Consider the following 23381-nt stretch of genomic DNA (forward strand, 5'->3'; position numbering starts at 1 on the left):
GGCTCTCAGTGTGTGTGTGTGTGTGTGTGTGTGTGTGTGTGTGTGTGTGTGTGTGTGTGTGTGTGTGTGTGTGTGTGTGTGTGTGTGTGTGTGTGTGTGTGTGTGTGTGTGTGTGTGTGTGTGTGTGTGTGTGTGTGTGTGTGTCTGTCTGTCTGGTCTCTCTCTTTGTATTTTTTGGAGGGCCAACGCGGAGCAAAGGGAGAAGGATTTTCCACACACTGAACCATTAAAACCTTAGCTAACTGTATATGAGACACGGTGGGGGGAACACAGAAGGACCCCAGCACCAGTAGCAGTTCCAACAGTAGGGACTTTAAGATGAACCAGATAACCAAGGGTTGTAAACAGGGTCAGGAAACTATACACTGTATCTTGGCTCTAGGTCTGACAGCTTTGCTTATCAGTGTACATTGACGCAGGGCCTGGGGAGCACTGTGTGCATGCCTCATTTATTTACTTTAAAGGCCCAGTGGACTCAAAAACACGTTTTCCCACACTATGAGGTTGGAATAATACGTTGAAATTATAAAAAATAATATGATAATGCCCTTGTAGTGTAGGAGCTGAAATTTCAGGCTGTTTTGGTGGGATGGAGTTTTGGCCTTCCATGGTGACATCACCATGCAATACATTAGCTAATAGACCAATAAGAATGAGTTTGAAACCTCTCTGCTAATAACAGCTCATAAATGTGTTTTTTTTCTGCTCCCCACTCAGACCACTCCCAGACAGTCCTAACAAACTTCTTGCTTGAGAAATTGCTCTTAGGTAAGAAGCTATTTTTGTTTCTAATTTTACCATTTGAATTGAAAACAATCACAGTAAGGTACTTAATTGTTACCCAGAAATGATTTGATATTGAGATAAAAAAACAACAACATCTGCATTGAACATCTGCATTAAGTATGGGATGTGCATATCACCTTCGTTTTCTTAATTGACACAGGATATGAACACAGCTAGTTCTGCCCTTCTTTTGTCCATCGTACTGCCAGATGGTGAAGCGTGATTCATCACTCCATAGAACGCGTTTCCACTGCTCCAGCGTCCAGTTGTGGCGAGATTTGCATCACTCCAGCATACGCTTGGCATTGTGCATGGTGATCTTAGCCTTGTGTGTGGCTGCTTGACCATGGAAACCCATTTCATGAAACTCCAGATGAACAGTTCTTGTGCTGACGTTGCTTCCTGAGGCCGTTTGGAACTCGGCAGTGAGTGTTGCAACCGAGGACAGACGATTTTTACGCGCTACGTGCTTCAGCACTCGGCGGTCCCCTTCTGTTAGCTTGTGTGGCTTACCACTTTGCGGCTGAGCCATTATTGCTCCTAGATGTTTCCACTTCACAATAACACCACTTACAGTTGACTAGGGCAGCTCTAGCAGGGCAGAAATTTGACAAACTGACTTGTTGGAAAGGTGACATCCAATGACAGTGACACTTTGAAAGTCACTGAGCTCTTCAGTAAGACTGGCAATGTTTGTCTATGGAGATTGCATGGTTGTGTGCTCAATTTTATACACCTGTCAGCAACGGGTGTGGCTGAAATAGCCTGAATCCACTCATTTGAAGGGGTGTCCACATACTTCTGTACATATAGTGTACTTGTGTTTTAACGAGAACGCAGGTTTAAAAATCAGCACAAACTTGGAGAGAACAAACACAACCTTATCATACGTATGATATTCAGATTTATTTCATGATAACTTGCAGGTGGTGGTGGCTTTGAGTATTTTTTTTGTAACTATTTCTGCACCAGCTGAATACTATAATGTCTGTAAAACAAAAAACACACAACAAAAGGCAAACTAACAATGGGCATAGCCCCAGTCCAGAGAAATGGGCGGCAGTGCAACAATGCATCATTGTACTGCCTTTTCACACTCATAAACTCCTGGAAGTTGACATCTCCACACACACACACACACACACACACACACACACACACACACACACACACACACACACACACACACACACACACACACACACACACACACACACACACACACACACAGCGATTAGGTGAGAATAATTCATGATGATCTAAATAGTGTACATCTGGTTGGTTTCTCCAGGGCACAGATCCAGTAACACTGTTAATGCTGATCTAGGATCAGTTTTGCCTTGAATCATAATGAATAAGGGGGGACGTGATCCTAAATCAGCACTCCTCTGGGACACTTTGTGAATACCGGCCCAGTACTGTTAATGCCAGAGGAGAAATCTTCCAACAGGATAGGTTTTTGTATAAACAGGAAGTTGTGTGTAATGCATCACCTACCATCTTACTCTTCTTCTGAAACATGACTGAACATTGTCACAGTCCCGGTATGACAACTGCCAAAAAAAAGCTCAAGGGTTCATTGTCAGAGACTATTGTAGGATACGTCAAACCAGTAAATGCTGGTTGTTTTTATTTTTTATTTAACCTTTATTCAACTAGGCAAGTCTGTTAAGAACAAATTCTTATTTATAACGACGGCCTACCCCGGCCAAACCCTAACCCGGGAGCCCAACTTTAAAAACAAAATCTTTCTCTTTTGACACAATCCCTGATGCACAAAGTCTACGTTTCCTTGGCAGTGAATTGGGATAGTCCATTAGATGCATGGCCAAATACTGGGCTTTCTGACCGTAAAATACACCATTCAATTCCAAGAAAAACAGCTCATGCTCACTCAGGTGTGAGCTTGCCCTCCCTTCCTTTTCCTCCTTCAACAGCAATATGATTCAGCCAGAGATCACCAATCCCCAGTGGGGTGGATAACATCAAAGCCTTCTGCCCCAATCTGAATAGTGTCCTGGGGATTTGGCTAGATAGCCTAGGTCTCTGTTTGTTGGTGCATTGTATGGGAGCGCGACAGGGTGATAAAAACCACACAAGCGTTGAGATGATAGGGATTGAGAGGTTGGAGTAGGAGGGTGGGGGGGTGTCTTTCTATTCGATCCCCTCCATACTTGAGTACACATTCAGACACAATCTCTTGGCTCCATTGTGTGTGGCTTAGTGTAGCTGAATGGAATGGCTGGGGGTTTAGCATCAGCTGATGCCAGAGTCAGAACATGCCTTGGCCCGGAAGGACTTTAAATCACCTTCCATTTCATCAAGTTATCTTAACCAAGGTTTAGATGTGTTCACGATTCATCTAAACCTAACCCTGAAACATAAAGTCTCTCACATTCTGTCAATGTATCATCAGTTCACTGTTGACCGGTCTGGATGTGCATGGATTCAACCACAAAGACCAGGGAGGTTTTCCAATGCCAAGCAAAGAAGGGCACCTATAGGTAGATGGGTAAAAATGTAAAAAGAAGACATTGAATATCCCTTTGAGCCTAGTTAAGTTATTAATTACCCTTTGGATGGTGTATCAATACACCCAGTCACTACAAAGATAGAGGCGTCCTTTCTAACTCAGTTGCTGGAGAGGAAGGAAACCATTCAAGGATTTCATCATGAGGCCACTGGTGACTTTAAAATAGTTACAGATCTTCTTTAATGTCTATGATAGGAGAAAACTGAGGATGGATCAACAACATTGTAGTTACTGCACAATACTAACCTGAACAGAATTTTAAAAAATCCAAAACATGCATCTTGTTTGCAATAAGGCACTAAAGTAAAACTGCAAAGAATGTGGCAAAAAATTAACTTTATGTCCTGAATACAAAGAGTTATGATTGGGGAAAATCCAACACAACCCATCACTGAGTACCACTCCTCATATTTTCAAGCATGGTGGTGGCTGCATCATGTTATGGGTATGTTTGCCATCGGCAAGGACTAGGGAGTTTTTTTAGGATAAAAATAAACTGAATAGAGCTAAGTACAGGAAAAATCCTAGAGGAAAACCTGGTTCAGTCTGCTTTCCAACAGACACTGGGAGACAAATTCAACTTTCAGCAGGACAATAACCTAAAACACAAGTGTCAGCCCTGATCTGTTTCACCTGTCCTTGTGCTTGTCTCCACCCCCTCCAGGTGTCGCCCATCTTCCCCACTTATCCTCTGGGTATTTATACCTGGATTTTCTGTCTGTCTGTGCCAGTTCGTCTTGTTTGTCAAGCTTACCAGAGTTTGTCCTGTCAGCTCCTGTCTTTTCCCAGCCTCTCTTTTTCTCGTCCTCCTGGTTTTTGACCCTTGCCTGTCCTAACCCTGTACCCGCCCATCTGACCAGTCTGCCTGTCCCTGACCCTGAGCCTGCCTGCCATCCTGTACCTTTCCTCCTACTCTGGATTATAAACCTCTGCCTGCCTTGACCTGCCGTTTGCCTGCCCCTGTTGTTACATTAAAACATTGTTACTTCACACAGTCTGAACTTCAGTCTTACCTTGATTCCCGATAAAGGCCAGATCTACACTGGAGTTGCTTACCACAACGACATTGAATGTTCTTTGTGGTAAGTGGCCTACTTACAGTTTGACTGAAATCGTCGTGAAAATAAACGGCGAGGCTTGAAAATGTCTGTCTAGCAATGATCAACAACCAACTTGACAGAGCATGGAGAACAAAACAATTCAAAAAGTGCAAACACTGTGTAAAAGCTCTTAGAGACACCCAGAAAGACTCAGCTGCAATCGCTGCCAAAAGTGATTCTAACACGTATTGACTCAGGGTTGTGAATACTTATGTAAATAAGATATTTCATTTAAAAAATAAATAAATAAAAACCCAACAAAAAAACATGTATTCACTGTCAATATAGGATATTGTGTGTAGATGGGTGACACATCTATTTAATTCCATTTTGAATTCAGGCTGTAACACAATAAGTCAAAAGTATGAGTACTCTCTTAAGTCACTGTATACTGATACCTTGACTCTAAGTATAGATTTGGTAGCGCTTTCCTGCAGTCAAATGTTCCGGTTTGTATGGTTCCATAAGACAGATGTTTACTTAGGGGCAAAAAAAAAACTAAAGTAGGGTGGTTGGTCGGGGTGGATGGTGGATGGATCGTCTTGGATTTAGGTACAGAATAATACAAAATGTTCTGAGACCAGGTTGCATAACTATGTGTGTGAGGTGTATACTTTTGTTTCTAAGTAAATGTATTTAAGACCACCAAGAAACATTCTGCGTGACCCTGATTTAGCCCACTGCAGTAAAAGGTTAAAAAATATATATAGAGAGAGATTTTTTGTTGTTGCTAGGCAGCGTTAGCTAGCACTAGTTGGCTGTAACTGTGCCAAAACTCTGGTATTGTTCATCCTATAGCTTGTTCTCCATCTTCTTTTTAAATAGTGAGCCAACATGTTTATCTGGAGCAGACATATAGTAAGAAGTATTTTTGGAACATGAAATCGCAATAAAAACTGAGTATCGATTCACAATACATGTAGAATCGTGGGAATCGCAAAATATATTGTATTGGCTCCTAAGTATTGTGATAATATCGTATCAGGAGGTCCCTGGCAATTCCCAGAACCTAATATATATTATTTTACCAGGTATGGCTTGAATGTCTACCAATGTCATGCCCATCTTTTATTTGTTCACTGTATAAACAGTGCTCACTTTAGACTAGGGACTGCAAAAATACTTAGTGAATGTTTTTTTCAACGTGGGAGTAATTATTAATAAACGGTGAACAAACAATTTCAAAATGCCTTTATAAATGGTTTATCACAGACCCCTAAAATAAAGTGCTAGAGACATATGCAACTGCATAGCAAAGTCGAGAGTTCCATAGGGCTGTAGAGTCCACCATGTTAGTCTGTCTGAGGTCCATGCTGGGACGCTGGCCTGGGCTTCCGGGCCCACAGGGTGGAGTAGACCGGCTGGCCTAACACAGAGGGTTGTTTCTGCTCCACTGCTCCACCCCCTACACTGACCTTGGTGATTAAAACATCCATGAAGCCAACTCAGACTGGTAGTGAGACAACACTTTAAGAAGGGATGGGGGGTTGGGGGGGTTGGGGGGGGGGGTTGAGGTCTGGTCAGGAGGGTGCCTCGTGTATGTGCGTGCATGCTGAAATACGAGTGTGTCCACATAGCACCTATTCCACCAGGAAGCAGGATATCACTGTGTGGAGGTAAAGGCAGAGAAGTAAACGAATAGGGGGAAAGGCAAGTGACTGATTAGAAAACAGCTCTGGGCCCTTGACTCATATCTAAGCTCAACTGAGCAAAGCTCCTTTACTCCACATCACACACTAAACAAGTGTATGATGTGGAGCCTTAGGGACTATTGGCAAAGACCTCTGAGAAGCAATAAAGTAGCCAAATTTTTGCAAAATCCCTGCTTAGATGTGTGGAGGACAAAATGGAAGATATGTGATTTGAAGAGAATGTATATAATTTGTAACGGCATGTCGAAAAAGAGAAATTGACGAGGACAGGAGCGGTGGACAGCAGAGATCAGTGTCAGGGCTATGGCAATTCCAGTATGTGCTTTCCCTCAGACAGACAGGTTGCAAGCGGAGGGAGACATTTCCACTAGTTACTGCTCTTAGATAAGGTAAGGTGTGCACACAATTCCAACCTCACAAACAGACAAGAAGCACACACCTATACTACGCAATGTTGTTTTTCCCAAACAAGTCACAGAGAACTGGGACTGGAGACCCCTCACTAATGATTAACTTAATGCAAAATATAAACTAACATTTACCACAGAAAACAACCCGATTATTACCAGGAAATACCTGCATATGTGAACTGAGAAAACACACCAGCCCTGGAGAATTTTGAATAAAACAGCCAGAGGCGGCTCGCCCATTAGGGAGTTAAGGGCAGCGCCACACTTGTGATTGGTCAAAAAAATACCTTGTAAGGATTATGTTTTAAATGCTCATAAAAGTGCGGTAAATGTGTAATTTGCCTGTTTCAAAAATATATTGTTAAAAACAAGATGTTCAGTTACTTGCCCCACAGTGACTGCCAACATTGTGCGAACATTGCTTGGATTGTGTTGCCAGCTATCTTCTATTAGGGGGAACAGCCCCAATGAAATAGGAGGATTTCATAGCTCAAATGTGCGTCCGCTCAGTCAGATCTTCCGGGTCTGCTCTAGTCTCCTTCCTCCCAAAAGTTATCTTGCGCCAGATAGCTTACTTCCACAAGTGAGACTACAGTAGAACTTCTCTATCAGGTACAGATGGCTCTAAAGCAAAAAGCTAACTGTAATTAACTTGCAAATAAATAATCATAACAGTCACAGGAGCCTGGGACCTGATAAACCGGTCAACTACATCCAACAAGAGTTGAAGGACAGGGGGATACACTAGCTAGAACCTTCTCATCGCGGATCTGGTAGGACAAAAAAGCGTGGGCAATTTGATTGTTTGCCCCTAATGCTGTTGATCAGGTTCTATTGTAGGTGACAGGGCGACATGTTGTGTGGACTAAAACAGCATAAACCCGGGTGTATCACAAAGCATGATCAAATTATACAGTAATTTTGAGAAACATCGAGAAATAGATTGGTACATTTTTAGCTAAAACTAACCAGTTATCAACCTTTTGATATAGCTAGCTGGTAGCTTGCTAGCTAGTTATCTCCCACGCCAATTTCAAGTCTTTCTAAGTTCATATCTGACTTACTCGGAAATATGAAGTTATTTCAGAATGAACGTTTACTAGCTAGCGCATCATACCTTGTCACATTATGTTAGCCAGCTATCCTCAGTTAGATAACGTGTTTTCACTTATTACATTTGTACATTTGTTGCATTCTTCCTGGTCCACTTGTTCGTTCATGAGCTGGCTGCTTATTCTAAATAGTATAATCTGATCCGTTCATAACAGCGGCAGCATGTGCAGCAGTGGTCATTCGGTTTTTGACAGGCAAAAGTGAAAAAGGTGTATTTATGCTGTCGTTCAAATGCACAGATTGCTTTATATATATTCTCAAAGCAACTACAACATGCTGCTTTGTTGACAACTCCAACCATCTTCACGCCCCAGGTATTCACCAATCAACAGCCACTGCTGCAAACAGCAAACACACCAGCCTTGGAGAATTTCTAACTCGCAGAAAACACACCCGCCTTGAAGAATGTCTTAAATAAACAGCTTTTTTAAGCATATCTGTTTTCATTAATTGAGAATCAAAGTCCAATTTGATAATGTCATCATCGATTGACCAAAAGGACAATCTTATGTAATCACGACTCAGTCGCAGAATATTGACCCACTGCTCTTCTCTGTATATTGCACAGTTAGTGTTGGTCAATGCAAGTTTATAAACCTACAGCCTGGTAAAGTAAGTTATGGTTTTCCATTACTTTCTATGGGCAAGGACTTAATACATAATGTGAAATAGTGAACTGCGCCATTATGACATAGTGTTTATATGACATAGTGTTTATATGACATAGTGTTTCTATTTTGTTTCTATTATTTCCTTCTCTATTTCTATAATATTTATTCTACCCCACAGACAGGTGTTGAAGGCAATCAGTCAGCAGCTGGATGCCAGGTGGCCAGCGTGCCAGTCAGTCAGTCTCTGGTGCCTGGTGGTATCTAGCTGCTGTTGCTCAGCCTTTCCTCAAGCATGGAGCCTGTCTGGGCACGGACAATTCATGACACACTGTACTGGTCTGAGCTCATACTGGGATGGACTCACTGAGCTGAGGGGGTGGAGGTGGAGGTACCTGAGAGAGTACACAGCTGCAGGGTCTCTCACCCAACTCTTACCACATATTCATTAGGGGATAGGCTGGTGAGTGTGTGTGGTTTTGTGAAACAGATGCAGGTTGAGGAAAACAACCACAAAATCTCAAGCTAAACCTCACACAGTTCTTGACTTATCTGACTTACCTTTCTCAGTTCCTCTTACTATCACTTTTACGTGCACACTCACACATACACCAGGCATACACACCTATCCTACCTAATCAAAACCCAATATTGTGAGATTATTATGGATTTGAACAGGACAGGGCAGGAACAATCCTGTATTTTCATTATTTTGTTCATTTCACCAGTGAAGTGATGTCTCCCTCCCACCAGGTGAGCTGTGACCTAAACCACCGGGGCATATTCAGTAGTTAAAATAGAAAACATTTTGCAACAAAAATTTGAGATTCGCAACAAAAATGTGAAATTCTTATTGGACAAATTCAGTTAGTCCCTCATTGTTTTGGTGCATTTTCTTGTGTTTGGTGTCTGGTGAATACAACCCCTACCACAACATCCTAGTGACAGCAGGCAGGCAGGTCACCAGCATGCTCAGGCATGTGGGACCATTGAGATCCTATTAAATTAAATACAGTTTATACAGGTGTCATATAGATTAACTGTATAAATAGACTATAAAATATATATAAACAGACCATAAATGTCCAAATGTTGGTTTTCTTGGAAAGCTGTGAGTGCTATTATAACCAGGTAAAAAAATTGTGACCTACGAAGAGCCCTAGCTTGATGGCTATTTGGCGTGGGAGAGTGAGAAATTGTGGGGAGCCGGTGTCCAAGTAGGGTACACGTAGCTAGCTACAGTTGAAGTCGGAAGTTATGTTGGAGTCATTAGAACTCATTTTTCAACCACTCCACAAATGTCTTGTTAACAAACTATAGTTTTGGCAAGTCGGTTAGGACATCTACTTTGTGCATGGCACAAGTAATTTTTCCAACAATTGTTTACAGACAGATTATTTCACTTAAAATTCACTGTATCACAATTTCAGTGAGTTTACATACAAGTTTACATACAATAAGTTGACTGTGCCTTTAAACAGCTTGAAAAATTCCAGAAAATTATGTCATGGTTTCAGAAGCTTCTGATAGGCTAATTGACATAATTTGTGTCAATTATAGGTGTACCTGTGGATGTCTGGTTCATCCTTGGGAGCAATTTCCAAATGTCTGAAGGTACCACGTTCATCTGTACAAACAATAGTATGCAAGTATCAACACAATGGTACCACGCATCCATCCTATCGCTCAGGAAGGAGACTTGTTCTGTCTCCTAGAGATGAATGTACTTTGGTACAAAAAGTGAAAATCAATCCCAGAACAACAGCAAAGGACATTGTGAAGATGTTGGAGGAAACAGGTACAAAAGTATCTATATCCACAGTAAAACGAGTCCTATATCGACGTAACCTGAAAGGCCAATCAGCAAGGAAGAAGCCACTGCTCTAAACCACCATAAAAAAGCCAGACTATGGTTTGCAACTGCACATGGGGACAAAGATCGTACTTTTTGGAGAAATGTCCTCTGGTCTGATGAAACAAAAATAAAACTGTTTGGCCATAATGACCATCTTTATGTTTGAAGGAAAAAGGGGAGGCTTGCAAGAACACCATCCCAACCTTGAAGCACGGGGGTGGCAGCATCATAATGTGGGGGTGCTTTGCTGCAGGAGGGACTGGTGCACTTCACAAAATAGATGGCATCATGAGGTAGGAAAATTATGTGGATATATTGAAGCAACATCTCAAGACATCAGTCAGGAAGTTAAAGCTTAGTTGCAAATGGGTCTTCCAAATGGACAATGACCCCAAGCATACTTCCAAAGTTGTAGCAAAATGGCTTAAGGACAACAATGTAAAGGTATTGGAGTGGCAATCACAAAGTTTTGACTTCAATCCTATAGAAAATGTGTGGGCAGAACTGAAAAGGCGTGTGCGAGCAAGGAGGCCTATAGGCCTGACTCAGTTACACCAGCTCTGTCAGGAGGAATGGGCCAAAATTCACCCAACTTATTAGAATCTATAACAAAGTCTAAGATATTTTGGGGTTGGAATTGGAGTATGTATTAAGTTTTAAAATGTAGAGGCGAGGTAGCAACTTTTGACAGACTGGTTTCGTCCGGAAAAACAAAAAATGGTTGTGGAGAGAAAAGTCCCACAATTTGCATAATCATTGTGATTAGAGGATAGTTGTGAGGGTGATCGAATAAGGATCAAATCCATGATTATCCTCAAGCACGTTAATGATAGAATGTTCTTATTTGAAGAGGAAAGGCCAGTCTCTTTGGCACAAAACATAGAGTACATGGAGTGGATTAGCTAAAGATACATACAAATTCTTCAAATTCATTATTTTACACAATGTCTTATCACAGCACTGGCAAACACTGGTTGACCAACTCCCTGACCAAAATGGCTGACCTTTACGCAATCATAAGAAGGTTAATGTCCATTCTAGCATTCTAATTCCAAATTCTATGTGTGGAAACACAGTGCGTGTATCTCAAACAGCAGCAAGCCCCTTACTGTAGATCTTACTCAACTGTTGAATGGACACTTTTTAAAAGTATATAGTGATGTGTTCAATGCTGGCTATATAAGGACATATATCCTTGTTGCATTTCATAACCATAAACTATTATGTATTTTTTGTTCTTAAGGCCACCCTTTAAAACCTGTTCATTGAAACAGTACTGCTAATTACAATGACTGTCAATCAAAAGCCTCTTCCATTGGAATTATATTACATACGTACAATCAATCAGGCTTCAGATTCAATTTAAAAGCAATCAGCGTCGGGTGGGTTTTCACAGATCAATGGTAATTTAATAATAATTTTGACTTTAAATGTGGCTGTTTGTTATTTTTAGAGCCCAATTGTCCCCATTGCCTCTCTCTCTCTCTCTCCCCCTCTCTCCTTCTCTCCTTCTCTCTTTCTCTCTCTTTCTCTCTCTCTCTTTCTCTCGACTCAACTTATGATAATGGCCCCAAAGCCTGTTGGTGACATTCCAAGTCTGAACCATCTCTCACTCTCTTCCATTACCATTACACAGCAAAATGTGTAGTGTTTCTTTTTGTTGCCAATAACATTGTCAAGCCAAAATCTCCTGTCTAATCCAATCAAGAGGCTCTTTGAACTTTGTGTGTATACAGTAAGTCTATTGACGGGACAAGTTATTAGTCTTTCATAAGTATTCTAGATGATTTGTGTTTCTGGTAACAAACAAACGGCCCCCATGAGACCCACAATAAGCCTGCAGTGAGAGAGGCAATGAGCAGCTACCGAAAAGAGTCTGGCTCTAGCCTATAGCACATGAAAAAGATGACAGAGACACCATTGTATCATTTATCATATCTGGCTCCCTACACTACTTGGGCACATCCTAAATGGCACCCTATGCCCTACATAGTCCACTACCTTTGACCAGAGCCCTATGGGCCCATAGCCAGGAGTTAAGAGGCTGGGTGGAATTGACAACCCCCATTTACATCATCAAACATGCTCTTGCATCGGCTCACTTCTCCAACCCTCCTTTAAATTCCTATTCCAGGTCAGTTTAGTTGACCAGAAGATAAAACAAATGATGTAAAGTGCGCTAAAGCATGCCTCATACGTTTACAACTTTTTACTGTTTTATGGCCTAGATTATCTGGTTCTCTTACAATGCGATAAGAGAGAGGGCCTACTTGCCATATGCCACTGAATACGACCCATACATTCATTAGACAACAACTGGGAGGAGATCCTTCTTCACGCTTCAAAACAAAAACAGGGTAAAACATTGGTGACTGTTGGTCAGTTATTGTACGTTCAGACTCATTAGTTCTTTACTGCCTTTCCCCGGGATAAAAAAAAAATGTGGTGCTTTAAAGTTTAAATTACTCGTTGTTTAGACACGAAACGGCACAACGGAATATGTTTGAATGACTGTTGAAGTCATACGTAAAAAGAGAAATCCTGTTAGCGTTTACCTGTCGCGTAACGTTAAAAGCTCTTTTGGCTGCAGCAAATCAACACAACATTTGCTAATCGACTAGATGGATTTAACTGTATGACATTGTCTGAAGCAGAGAATCCCACAAAACCAAAATATTTGAAATAGCAGATTTGAGTGATGAATGTTTGAGAGTGTTCAGAGTCGGTGAAAGAGAGACTGAGAACAAGAGCAGGAGAGACTGTACACCACTAAACCCAAAACAATAATAATGGGGTTTCTGACACGCAACAGCTGCCAAGAAAGATTATGTAGGCTATAAAAATGTAGCCTACTTAGTTCTGACTGTGGAATTATTAAAAGGTGTTACACATGATTACACTTTACAAGTGTAGAGAACCCTGCACCTCAAGGCATCTGACGTGGCTCTCTTGTCTGTCAAGTAGTGTAATTAGTCAAGGAAAAATCATCTCCGATAAGATTATGCACCGCAGTGCGCTAGCTGCATTACTACAGATCCTGGTTCGATACCGGGCTGTGTCGCAGCTGGCTGAGACCGGGAGACCCACAATTGGCCGGGCTGGGGGGGGTTTGGCCGGCCAGGAATTCCTTGTTTCATCGCGCTCTAGCGACTCCCGTGGCGGGCCGGACGCATTCACGCTGACACCGTCACCAGGCGTACTGTGCTTCCACAGACACATTGGTGCGGCTGGCTTCCGGGTTAAGCGTGCATTGTGTCAAGAAGCAGTGCGGCTTGGCGGGGTTGTGTTTCAGTGTAGAATAGAATAGATCTATAACTTTAGAAGTAGCTTGATGTGCACTGTTATTGATTGGCTTAATGCTATATCTAGACTAACACCGTTTTCTCTTTCCCACAGATGGAATCAGATGTAGGTGGACATGCAGAGGGAAAGGAGAGAGATAACATTGACCATCAGTAGTCCAGAGTTCTGATTCCCTATTTCAAGACACTTAGGGGTATCACAGAAAAATAGATACAATCCTTGTGATGGAGAGGAAATTTACCCTCGTGCAAAACAATTTTCAAGAGGGAGTGAGAGAGTGAAAGAGAGAGAGAGAGATTCTCATTAGATGCCTCTGCTCTGACGGGCATAGGGATGGGATCATCTTCCTCCCAGCAGCTGCCGAGTCCCTGTTATTCTACCACAGATTCATCGTGGCTCCCTAAGAGTCAGAAATGCATTCCGTGATTCCATTTGTCCCCTCTGCATTCTTCTCTGCAGCCCCCTCCCCTGCTCTCCTCCCTCTATATCTCTACTGTAATCTACATAATCGTTAAAACCTATTAACATCCTTATTCTGTGGGAGTGCACCCGAGTTATACACTGGCTTAACATTACATGGTGACCTGGCCTATAGGTTATATGGCTGCAGGTTAGGTAATGATTCAGTCAGGCCTACCTGGAATCAAATACTACTTGAAATCTTTCAAATATACTGCACATTGAGCGTTTGCTCAAGCAATTGTTTTAAATTGTATTTGAACCCAGGTATCGATGAAGTCAAGGGAGGATTTTTAGTGCTGCTACAGATATTGACAGGACTATTGACAGGACCTCCGGAGAGGTCGTCAGCAGTTAAACTCGTGTCACTATTGATCAGATGATTTAACCGATTGATCCCATCAATGATGAAGTATGGATGGAGAAGACAGAAAAGAGGAGAGGCATGAGGCCAGTGAGGCCAGACAGTTGACTCCCTCCCATAATGACTTATCACTGAATTCTTGTGCCTCGCTAGATCTCCTTAATCCATGTTTAATTCAAGTCAACTACATACCGTATTTACTGCAGTGGCTAATTCTCTAACTCTAAAATCCCGAAAATAACCTAATAACCGTAATACCCTTTAAGAGTACTCTCACTACATCTACAGCACAGTCTATTCTATAACACATAACTGTCATAGTGCATTGCTGCTCAGTTCTTACCCCGTTGTAGCAGCGCTTCTCCTCGGAGCCGGTGAAATGGTACGGCTGCTTGGTGTGGCACTTCTGGATGAAGTCCTTGAAGAAGTTGTTGACGTCTGCCAGTGAGATGACGCAGACGGCCGAGTTTGCACTGGGTTCCGGGGAGTCTGGCTTGGACCGGGCAAAGGCGGCGAACAGCACGTCCTCCCCTTCCTTTAGCCCCATCTCCTGCCTCAGCTCGCGGCCCGCCTTGGCCACGTGGGCTGCCTGGAGGACATTAAACACCTCGATGCTGGCTGAGCGCCGCCGCCTCCTCCTCTCCGTCAGGATGCACTCGAATGGCATCTCTACGTAGCGCCGCAGCTCCGGGTCCGTGCCGCACATGCGGACGATGCGGGTGTGGTAAACCTGAGAGCTGTGGCCCTCGCGCTGCACGGTGAGGAAGTAGGCGTGGTAGCCGCTCTGGAAGGAATAGACATACTGGAGGTGGTGGTCGCCGCGGAGGCCCGGGGCCAAATTCATGTAGGACTGGTCGGAGAAGAAGCGGAAACCATCTTGGGTTTCTTTCATCTGACGCACTGAGATGGTGTGGTGTTGTGGCTGCTGGGCCTGGGGGCTGGAGATCATCCGGGATGGGCTTCCGGGGATCTCCGAGTTTCCTACGAAGAATCGCACCACGCCTCCGCTCTCCACGTTGAGCACCCGGGACCCCAGGGGGCTAGTCACGCAGTCGGGGCAGCCGTGCCGTCCTCCTTGATCTGTCTTGGGTGAATACATGCACTGTACCTCCCTGTCCACCTTCTTTCTCTCCAGCAGGTGGCGACGGCAGACACCGGCGTCCGCTGAGCCGCAGCTGAACAGCTCATCGTCATAATAACGCTCCACCAGCAGGGCCATGTTATAGTTGTCCACCACAGCGTTGGTCTTACCGCAGGCTCCATCCTGACAACTAGGACCACACCGCCTTCTGACAGCGCCTTCAGACACGGGCCCGGTCTGGTACTCCGACAGCTTGGTCAGGTTCTCTGACAGTGCGTAGATTCGGTTCACGGCACCAATGTAGACGGTCCCCTCGAAGGTTACCAGGTTCTGAATGGCGGAGATGGCCTCAAAGGTGGGCAGGTCATAGGTCACAGACAGGTTGAGCTTGGAGTTCTCAGCTGCCTCATTACACTGACCCATCACCACGGACCCAGAGAAACAAAGAGCCCAGCGGATGATCACAATGTGAGCGATGTCCAACAAACAGATATTCTTCATCCTGTTCCAAAAAAAAGTTTTAAAATGAGTTAAAAATGAGGCATTACTTATTCAGAACACTTGTGTGTATAAGATAGTAGTTGTGGAATTGTTAGGTTAGATTACTCGTTGGTTATTACTGCATTGTCGGAACTAGAAGCACAAGCTCTTCGTTACACTCGCATTAACATCTGCTAACCATGTGTATGTGACAAATAACATTTGATTTGATTTGATTTTGAGAACAGTCACTAACACAAAGAAAACACCATCCATTTTTTAAATGTCTTCCTCGATTGCCCTCACTTGATCAGACAGAGCTACAGTTGAAGTTGGAAGTTTACATACACTTAGGTTTGAGTCATTAAAACTCATTTTTCAACCACAACTATAGTTTTGGCAAGTTGGTTAGGACATCTACTTTGTGCATGGTACAAGTTATTTCTCCAACAATTGTTTACAGACAGATTACTTCACTTATAATTCACTGTATCACAATTCCAGTGGGTCAGAAGTTTACATACACTAAGTTGACTGTGCCTTTAAACAGCTTGGAAAATTCCATAAAATGATGTCATGGCTTTACAAGCATCCGATAGGCTAATTGACATAATTTGAGTCAATTGGAGGTGTACCTGCGGATGTATTTCAAGGCCTACCTTCAAAAGCAGTACCTCTGCTTGACATCATGGGAAAATCAAAAGAAATCAGCCAAGACCTCAGAAAAAAATATTGTAGACCTCCACAAGTCTGGTTCATCCTTGGGAGCAATTTCCAAACACCTGAAGGTACCACGTTCATCTGTACAAACAATAGTACGCAAGTATAAACACCATGGGACCATGCAGCCGTCATACCGCTCAGGAAGGAGACATGTTCTGTCTCCTAGAGATGATGTGAAAAGTGTGAAAGGTGCAAATCTATCCCAGAACAACAGCAAAGGACCTTGTGAAGATGCTGGAGGAAAAGAGTACAAAAGTATCTATATACACAATAAAACGAATCCTATATCAACATAACCTGAAAGGACGCTCAACAAGGAAGAAGCCACTGCTCCAAACCCGCCATAGAAAAGCCAGACTACGGTTTGCAACTGCACATGGGGACAAAGATCATACTTTTTGGAGAAATGTCCTCTGGTCTGATGAAACAAAAATAGAACTGGGGAGGCTTGCAAGTCGAAGAACACCATCCCAACCTTGAAGCACAGGGGTGGCAGCATCATGTTGTGGGGGTGCTTTGCTGCAGGAGGGACTGGTGCACTTCACCAAATAGATGGCATCACGAGGATGGAAAATTATGTGGATATATTGAAGCAACTTCTCAAGACATCAATGGGTCTTCCAAATGGACAATGACCCCAAGCATACTTCCAAAGTTGTGGCAAAATGGTTTAAGGACAACAAAGTCGAGGTATTGGAGTGGCCACAAAGCGGCCACAAAGCCCTGACCTCAATCCTATAGAAGATAGGAAGAACAGAACTGAAAAAGCGTGTGTGAGCAAGGAGGCCTACAAACCTGACTCAGTTACACAAGCTCTGTCTGGAGGGATGGGTCAAAATTCACCCAACTTATTGTGGGAAATTTGTGGAAGGCTACCCGAAAAGTTTGACCCAAGTTAAACAATTTAGAGACAATGCTACCAAATAATAATTGAGTGTATGTAAACTTCTGACCCACTGGGAATGTGATGAAAGAAATAAAAGCTGTGTCAGCGATTGGGTGCAGAGATGTAGCGGAGTCAGGCGCAGGACACAGCTTAGAGCAAAACAACTGAGTTTACTCAATAAAACAAACAGGCAATATCAAACTAACTAACAAGGCACAGTCAAACTAACACCTACAACAACCACTAAGACACCAACAATCACGGAGAGAACAGAAAGATATGCCAGAGGGTTAAATAAGGAACATAATATGGGAATTGAAACCAGGTGTGTGTAATACAGACAAAACAAAACGAAAATGAAACATGGATCGGTGGCGACTAGAAAGACGGCGACGTAGACCGCCGAACACCGCCCGAACAAGGAGAGGGGCCGACTTCGGCGGAAGTCGAGACAAGCTGAAATAAATCATTCTCAGTACTATTATTCTGACATTTCATATTATTAAAATAAAATGGTCATCCTAACTGACCCAAGACAGGGATGTATGGTGTATGTCAACTTCCGACTTCAACTGTATATGGAGAAAAAGGAGCATTCTCTTGCTAAAAATAGAGACCATTAGAAACACAAACACACACACATATGGATCTGTGTTTTGGGGTTAAAAGCCATGGTTTACTCACTCCACCACAGCATCACCTCAGTAATATCACTGTTGCTGAAAGCCGATATGGGAGCTTTAATAGAGCCCTACTTCAATATCAAACACATCAGCACTTCTACTATGACTCGTTATTATTGTGAACAAGCCAATCGCTGACACTCATGAGGGACTGGAGTACTGTTGCTGATGTGCTGACTGAGGGACGATAAAGTCGTAGGCTATTGAAGTAGCGTGCCGCTGTGTTGACCGAGCACCACCAAACACCATTGAGCACCACTTCTGTGGTTCCAAATTCCATCCACAGTGCGACCCAACATGGTGAATCATGGTGGAGTCGTGGACACAGCGGCCCTCCCTCTCTGCAGGGCGATGCAACCAACCACGGCGCTAAGTTTAGAAAATGTCTCCAAGGTAGCGGGAGATAGAACTCAATTAAAACAATGCAGGGGGACTTTGAGTGGTGCTCTGTACAAAATGATAAATAGTTGGTGCAGGCCACTTAAATGGCAATCCACTGGGGAATGCTTTTAGGGTCTGTCTGAGTGTCAGAGAAAGAGGGAGTGTGGAAGAGAGAGAGAGAGAGAGAGCAAGAGAGAGAGAGAGATAAATAGAGAGAGAGAAATATAGAGAGAGAAATAGAGAGAGATTTTCGACCCCATGCATAATAGTCATCAGATAATTTGCAAGTATGATCCATATCAGGACGATCTGAGTTGGTGGTTCAGCACATTTTTAACAAGACAACAAAAAATGCAAGAGAGAAAGCCCAACAGAACCCCTCAGATTCTTTTTTTTGAGCTTATATTGTTGATTCTCAGAAAAAACTATAAATGGAACTGGTATAGGAAGTTATGTTATTGATATTTTCAGACAATTATCCAACTCATTATCATATAAAATGGTTGATTCCCCAGCCATCATGCAATGGGCTATGGAAATAATGATTTCTATAATATAATGAATGATACAGTATGTACTTAATTACTGCAAACAAGTTATTGATTAACCCTCTGGGATTTCTTTAGGATATTAACTGCCCTAAAACATAGAATAATTCCAAGATTGTAAAAAACGAAACAATAAGAATGTTTTATTGTCACATACACCAGATAGGTGCAGTGAAATATGTTGTTTTACAGGGTCCGCCAAAAGTCATGCAAGTTAACATCGAAATAAATCAGTGGAAAGTGGTAAATTAAGCAATTAACATGGACCATCACCAGTCCAGAGTTCTGACTACTATACTATTTTCAAGGATGGATGGGAGCCAAAGTGGCAGGTGTGCATACTGGTCAAGTGACTAGTTTGTTTGTTTTTTACTTAAAATTATGAGTAAGAGTGAGGAACAAAAACACATTTTCTCGACTCCACATTCTACCACGCACCTGCTCCACTCCCGAAACAATTCATTCCCTATAAGAGGTGTTATTGCAAGGAACAATGACTTATCCTAAGTAAATACAGCTTTGAGAAACAGAATATTTGAGGATATATTGTGATTTAAAGACAGGGAAATGACTCATGGGAGAAATTGCTCTGTGAGGGAACACGCGGACATTTCTGTGAGACTATTTCTGGAGATTTTGGTTAGTGTAGGCTATAAATTCTGAGCATATTATAATGCATGTATTGCAAAAGGTAGGCTATTTGGACAATCTTATTTTCTTTAATCATTGAAAGAATTCAATAATGGCCATTGTGCGCAATTGTTTTGTTTTTGCATGGAATAATCTGACATTTGTAGGTCTGACTGTGCTCTTCAAGAGGTGATGATATTTCAACCAAATAGTATAACGTTTATTTATCAATCCTTTGTAAACGGCAATGGTATTAGCGGAGCTGTGGGTCTTGCCCCAAAGAAGGTAAATCGAACGCTCTACACCTTATTGGGACGTTGTATTGAAAACGACCTATAAAGCAATGACGAGTGTTTCGTGGATGAGTCACAGGCTACAAAGTCATTCAAAGTAAAGCAAACATGAACAATAGAAAGGCAAAAATAGAACATACCTGTCAGTTAGGCAACTATCTCAGTTATGTTTTGGTTTCTTCTTTCAAATCATAGTAGCCCACAAAACTCATGCATGCATGCATCAACGTTTTGACCGCTAAAGAACAAATTGATGCGCAGGAGATGTTTGACTTTGAATACTCTATCAGACGTTTTCCCTTTCTTTTCACAACGATCACAACCGTTTTCCCGTTTCTCAGACAAAGTTCGACTCTTTCTGACTCCGATTCACAAGCTGCGGACCTGTGTGACTCAGGATATAATGTAGATGTGTAGGTCGCACGCACACAGGCATTCTAACCCCCTGCGTATTTTTGTCCGCTTTAGCGCGCAGCGCTCCTCCTCTCGACTACTGTACTGCGGGTGGTTGGAAGGCGCGCGATTACACTCAGGTGAGTTTACAGGTTTCATCGATAGCAACGCTAACTTTTCTCAGTATTGTTCAGTCTTTAGCTTAGTTCCCACATTGTATGTTAATTAATGATTATATGTGCCATAACAAGTAAATAAAATAGCCTATAACTCGTTATAGAAGCACCTTTCCTTCTCACTCGAAAATCTATCCAACATTCCACCTGACTTTCCCCAAGAAAGACCACTGACTCAGTCTATTCTTAATTATTGGTTGTCAAGTTAAAAATGCTCCCTTAGCTATCAATAAAGAGGCAAGTTCTGGCAACAGCTCTGGTGGACATTCCTGCAGTCAGCATGCCAATTGCACACTCCTTGAAAACTTGAGACATCTGTAGCATTGTGTTGTGTGACAAAACTGCACATTTTAGAGTGGCCTTTTATTGTCCTCAGCACAAGGTGCACCTGTGTAATGATCATGCTGTTTAATCGGCTCCTTGATATGCTACACCTGTCAGGTGGATTAATTATTTTGGCAAAGGAGAAATGCTCACTAACAGGGATGTAAAGAAATTTTGTGCACAAAATTTGAGAGAAATAATCTTCTGTGTGTATGGAACATTTCTTGGGATCTTAAATCTCGGCACATTAAACATGGGACAAACACTTTACATGTTGTGTTTATATTTTTGTTCAGTATATATACACACAGTACAAAGATGTTTGGAAGTGACTGGGATGGCACAATAAAATTGGGGACTTATTTCCATTGTGGTCTCCATTTCTTTTTTTTACAGACACATTACATAGATACAGACACATTACATAGATAGAGACACATTGCATAGATACAGACACACAACATAGATACAGACACATTACATAGATACAGACACATTACATAGATACAGGCACATTACAGAGATACAGACACATTACATAGATATAGACACATTACAGAGATACAGACACATTGCATAGATACAGACACATTACATAGATACAGACACATTACATAGATACAGACACATTACATACATACATACACATTACATACATACATACACATTACAGAGACACAGACAAAAAAAAAGGTTATACTATTCACACATTAGCCAGCTTTTGCCATTCTTTTCTAAAGTGGTTATGGCTGGTATGGCTTTGAATTGCTGTGGTTGTTTGTTCCACTCAACAGCTCCGGGATACACAGTACCAGTCAAAAGTTTGGACACACCTACTCATTCAACGTTTTTTCTTTATTTTTACTATTTTCTACATGGTAGAATAATAGTGAAGACATCAAAACTATGAAATAACAGAAATGGAATCATGTAGTAACCAAAACAGTTTTAAAGAAATATATTTTATATTTGAGATTCTTCAAATAGCCACCCTTTGCCTTGACGACAGTTTTGCACACTCTTGGCATTCTCGCAACCAGCTTCATGAGGAATGCTTTTCCAACAGTGCTGAGCACTTGTTGGCTGTTTTTTCTTCACTCTGTGGTCCAACTCATCCCAAACCATCTCAACTGGGTTGAGGTTGTGTGATTGTGGAGGCCAGGTCATCTGATGCAGCACTCCATCACTCTCCTTGGTCAAATAGCCCTTCAACAGCCTGGAGGTGGGTTTTGGGTCATTGTCCTGTTGAAAAACAAATGATAGTCCCACTAAGCGCAAACCAGATGGGATGGCATATCACTTTAAAATGCTGTGGTAGCCATGCTGTTTAAGTGTGCCTTGAATTCTAAGCACCCCCACACCATCACACCTCCTCCTCCATGCTTCACAGTGGGAACCACACGTGCAGAGATCATCCGTTCAACTACTCTGCCTCTTACTAAGACAAGGTGGTTGGAACTTAAAATCTCAAATTTGTCCATTGCTCGTGTTTCTTGTCCCAAGCAAGTCTCCCCTTCTTATTGGTGTCCTTTAGTAGTGGTTTCTTTGCAGCAATTCAACCATGAATGGCTGATTTACACAGTCTCCTCTGAACGTTGATGTTGAGATGTGTCTGTTTCTTGAACTCTTGTGAAATATCTGACGTGCAGTTAAGTCTAATGAACTTATCCTCTGCAGCAGAGGTAACTCCGGGTCTTTCTTTCCTGTGGCGGTCCTCATGAGAGTCAGTTTCATCATAGAGCTTGATGGCTTTTGCAACTGCACTTGAAGAAAAAAGTTATTGATATGTTGCGTATTGACTGACCTTCATGTCTTAAAGTAATGATGTACAGTTGTTTCTCTTTGCTTGTTTGAGCTGTTCTTGCCATAATATGGACTTTTACCAAATAGGGCTATCTTCTGTATACCCCCACTACCTTGTCACAACACAACTGACGGCCTCAAACACATTAAGAAGGAAAGAAATTCCACAAATGAACTTTTAACAAGGCACACCTGTTAATTGAAATGCATTCCAGATGACTACCTCATGAAGCTGGTTGAGAGAATACCAAGAGTGTGCAATGCTGTCGTCAAGTGGCTACTTTGAGGAATCTCAAATTTCAAATATATTTGGATTTGATTAACACTTTTTTACTTACTACATGATTCCACATGTGTTGTTTCATAGTGTTGATGTATTCACTATTATTCTACAATGTAGAAAAGATTAAAAATAAAGAAAAACCCTGCAATGACTAGGTGTGTCCAAGCTTTTGACAGGTACTGTAAAAATCTGTTCTTACCAGATAGACTCACATTTAAAACAGTGAATGTTAGAGTCTCTGGCTGTGGTATTACGCTGGTGGACATCTTAAACAAATGAAAAATGGTTGGATCGGTACCTGGGGGCTGAGTCTGTGATAATTCAATGGACCAGACGAAGTTGAATTAATATGACTGTATTTTCCACGGATAGCCAGGCTAGCTGCTTAAAATGCTCGATCTCTAGACGAGAATGTGGGGGGAAATTTAAGTACAATTGTCATAAACTGGTCTGTAGCTTATTCATTCGATGCTTTGGGCTGCTGGTGAACCATGATGTGCAGGCATAATCAAAG

General features: G+C 42.2%; 1 protein-coding gene across 1 annotated transcript in view; it reads right to left on the reverse strand.

Annotated features, from left to right (window-relative positions):
- LOC109888715 (hepatocyte growth factor receptor-like) overlaps window positions 1–20363 on the reverse strand; it is a 70552-nt gene extending 50189 nt beyond the window's left edge. The window contains exons 1-2 of the mRNA XM_031823132.1: window positions 20029–20363; window positions 14527–15766 (exon numbers count right to left, since the gene is read on the reverse strand). Coding sequence (XP_031678992.1) covers window positions 14527–15765 — 1239 coding nt within the window. The 5' untranslated portion in view covers window position 15766; window positions 20029–20363. The remainder of the gene's footprint in view (window positions 1–14526; window positions 15767–20028) is intronic.
- Between the last annotated feature and the right edge of the window lie 3018 nt (window positions 20364–23381).

The sequence above is a fragment of the Oncorhynchus kisutch genome, linkage group LG4 (assembly GCF_002021735.2).
Source record: "Oncorhynchus kisutch isolate 150728-3 linkage group LG4, Okis_V2, whole genome shotgun sequence".
Classification (NCBI taxonomy): Eukaryota; Metazoa; Chordata; class Actinopteri; order Salmoniformes; family Salmonidae; genus Oncorhynchus; species Oncorhynchus kisutch.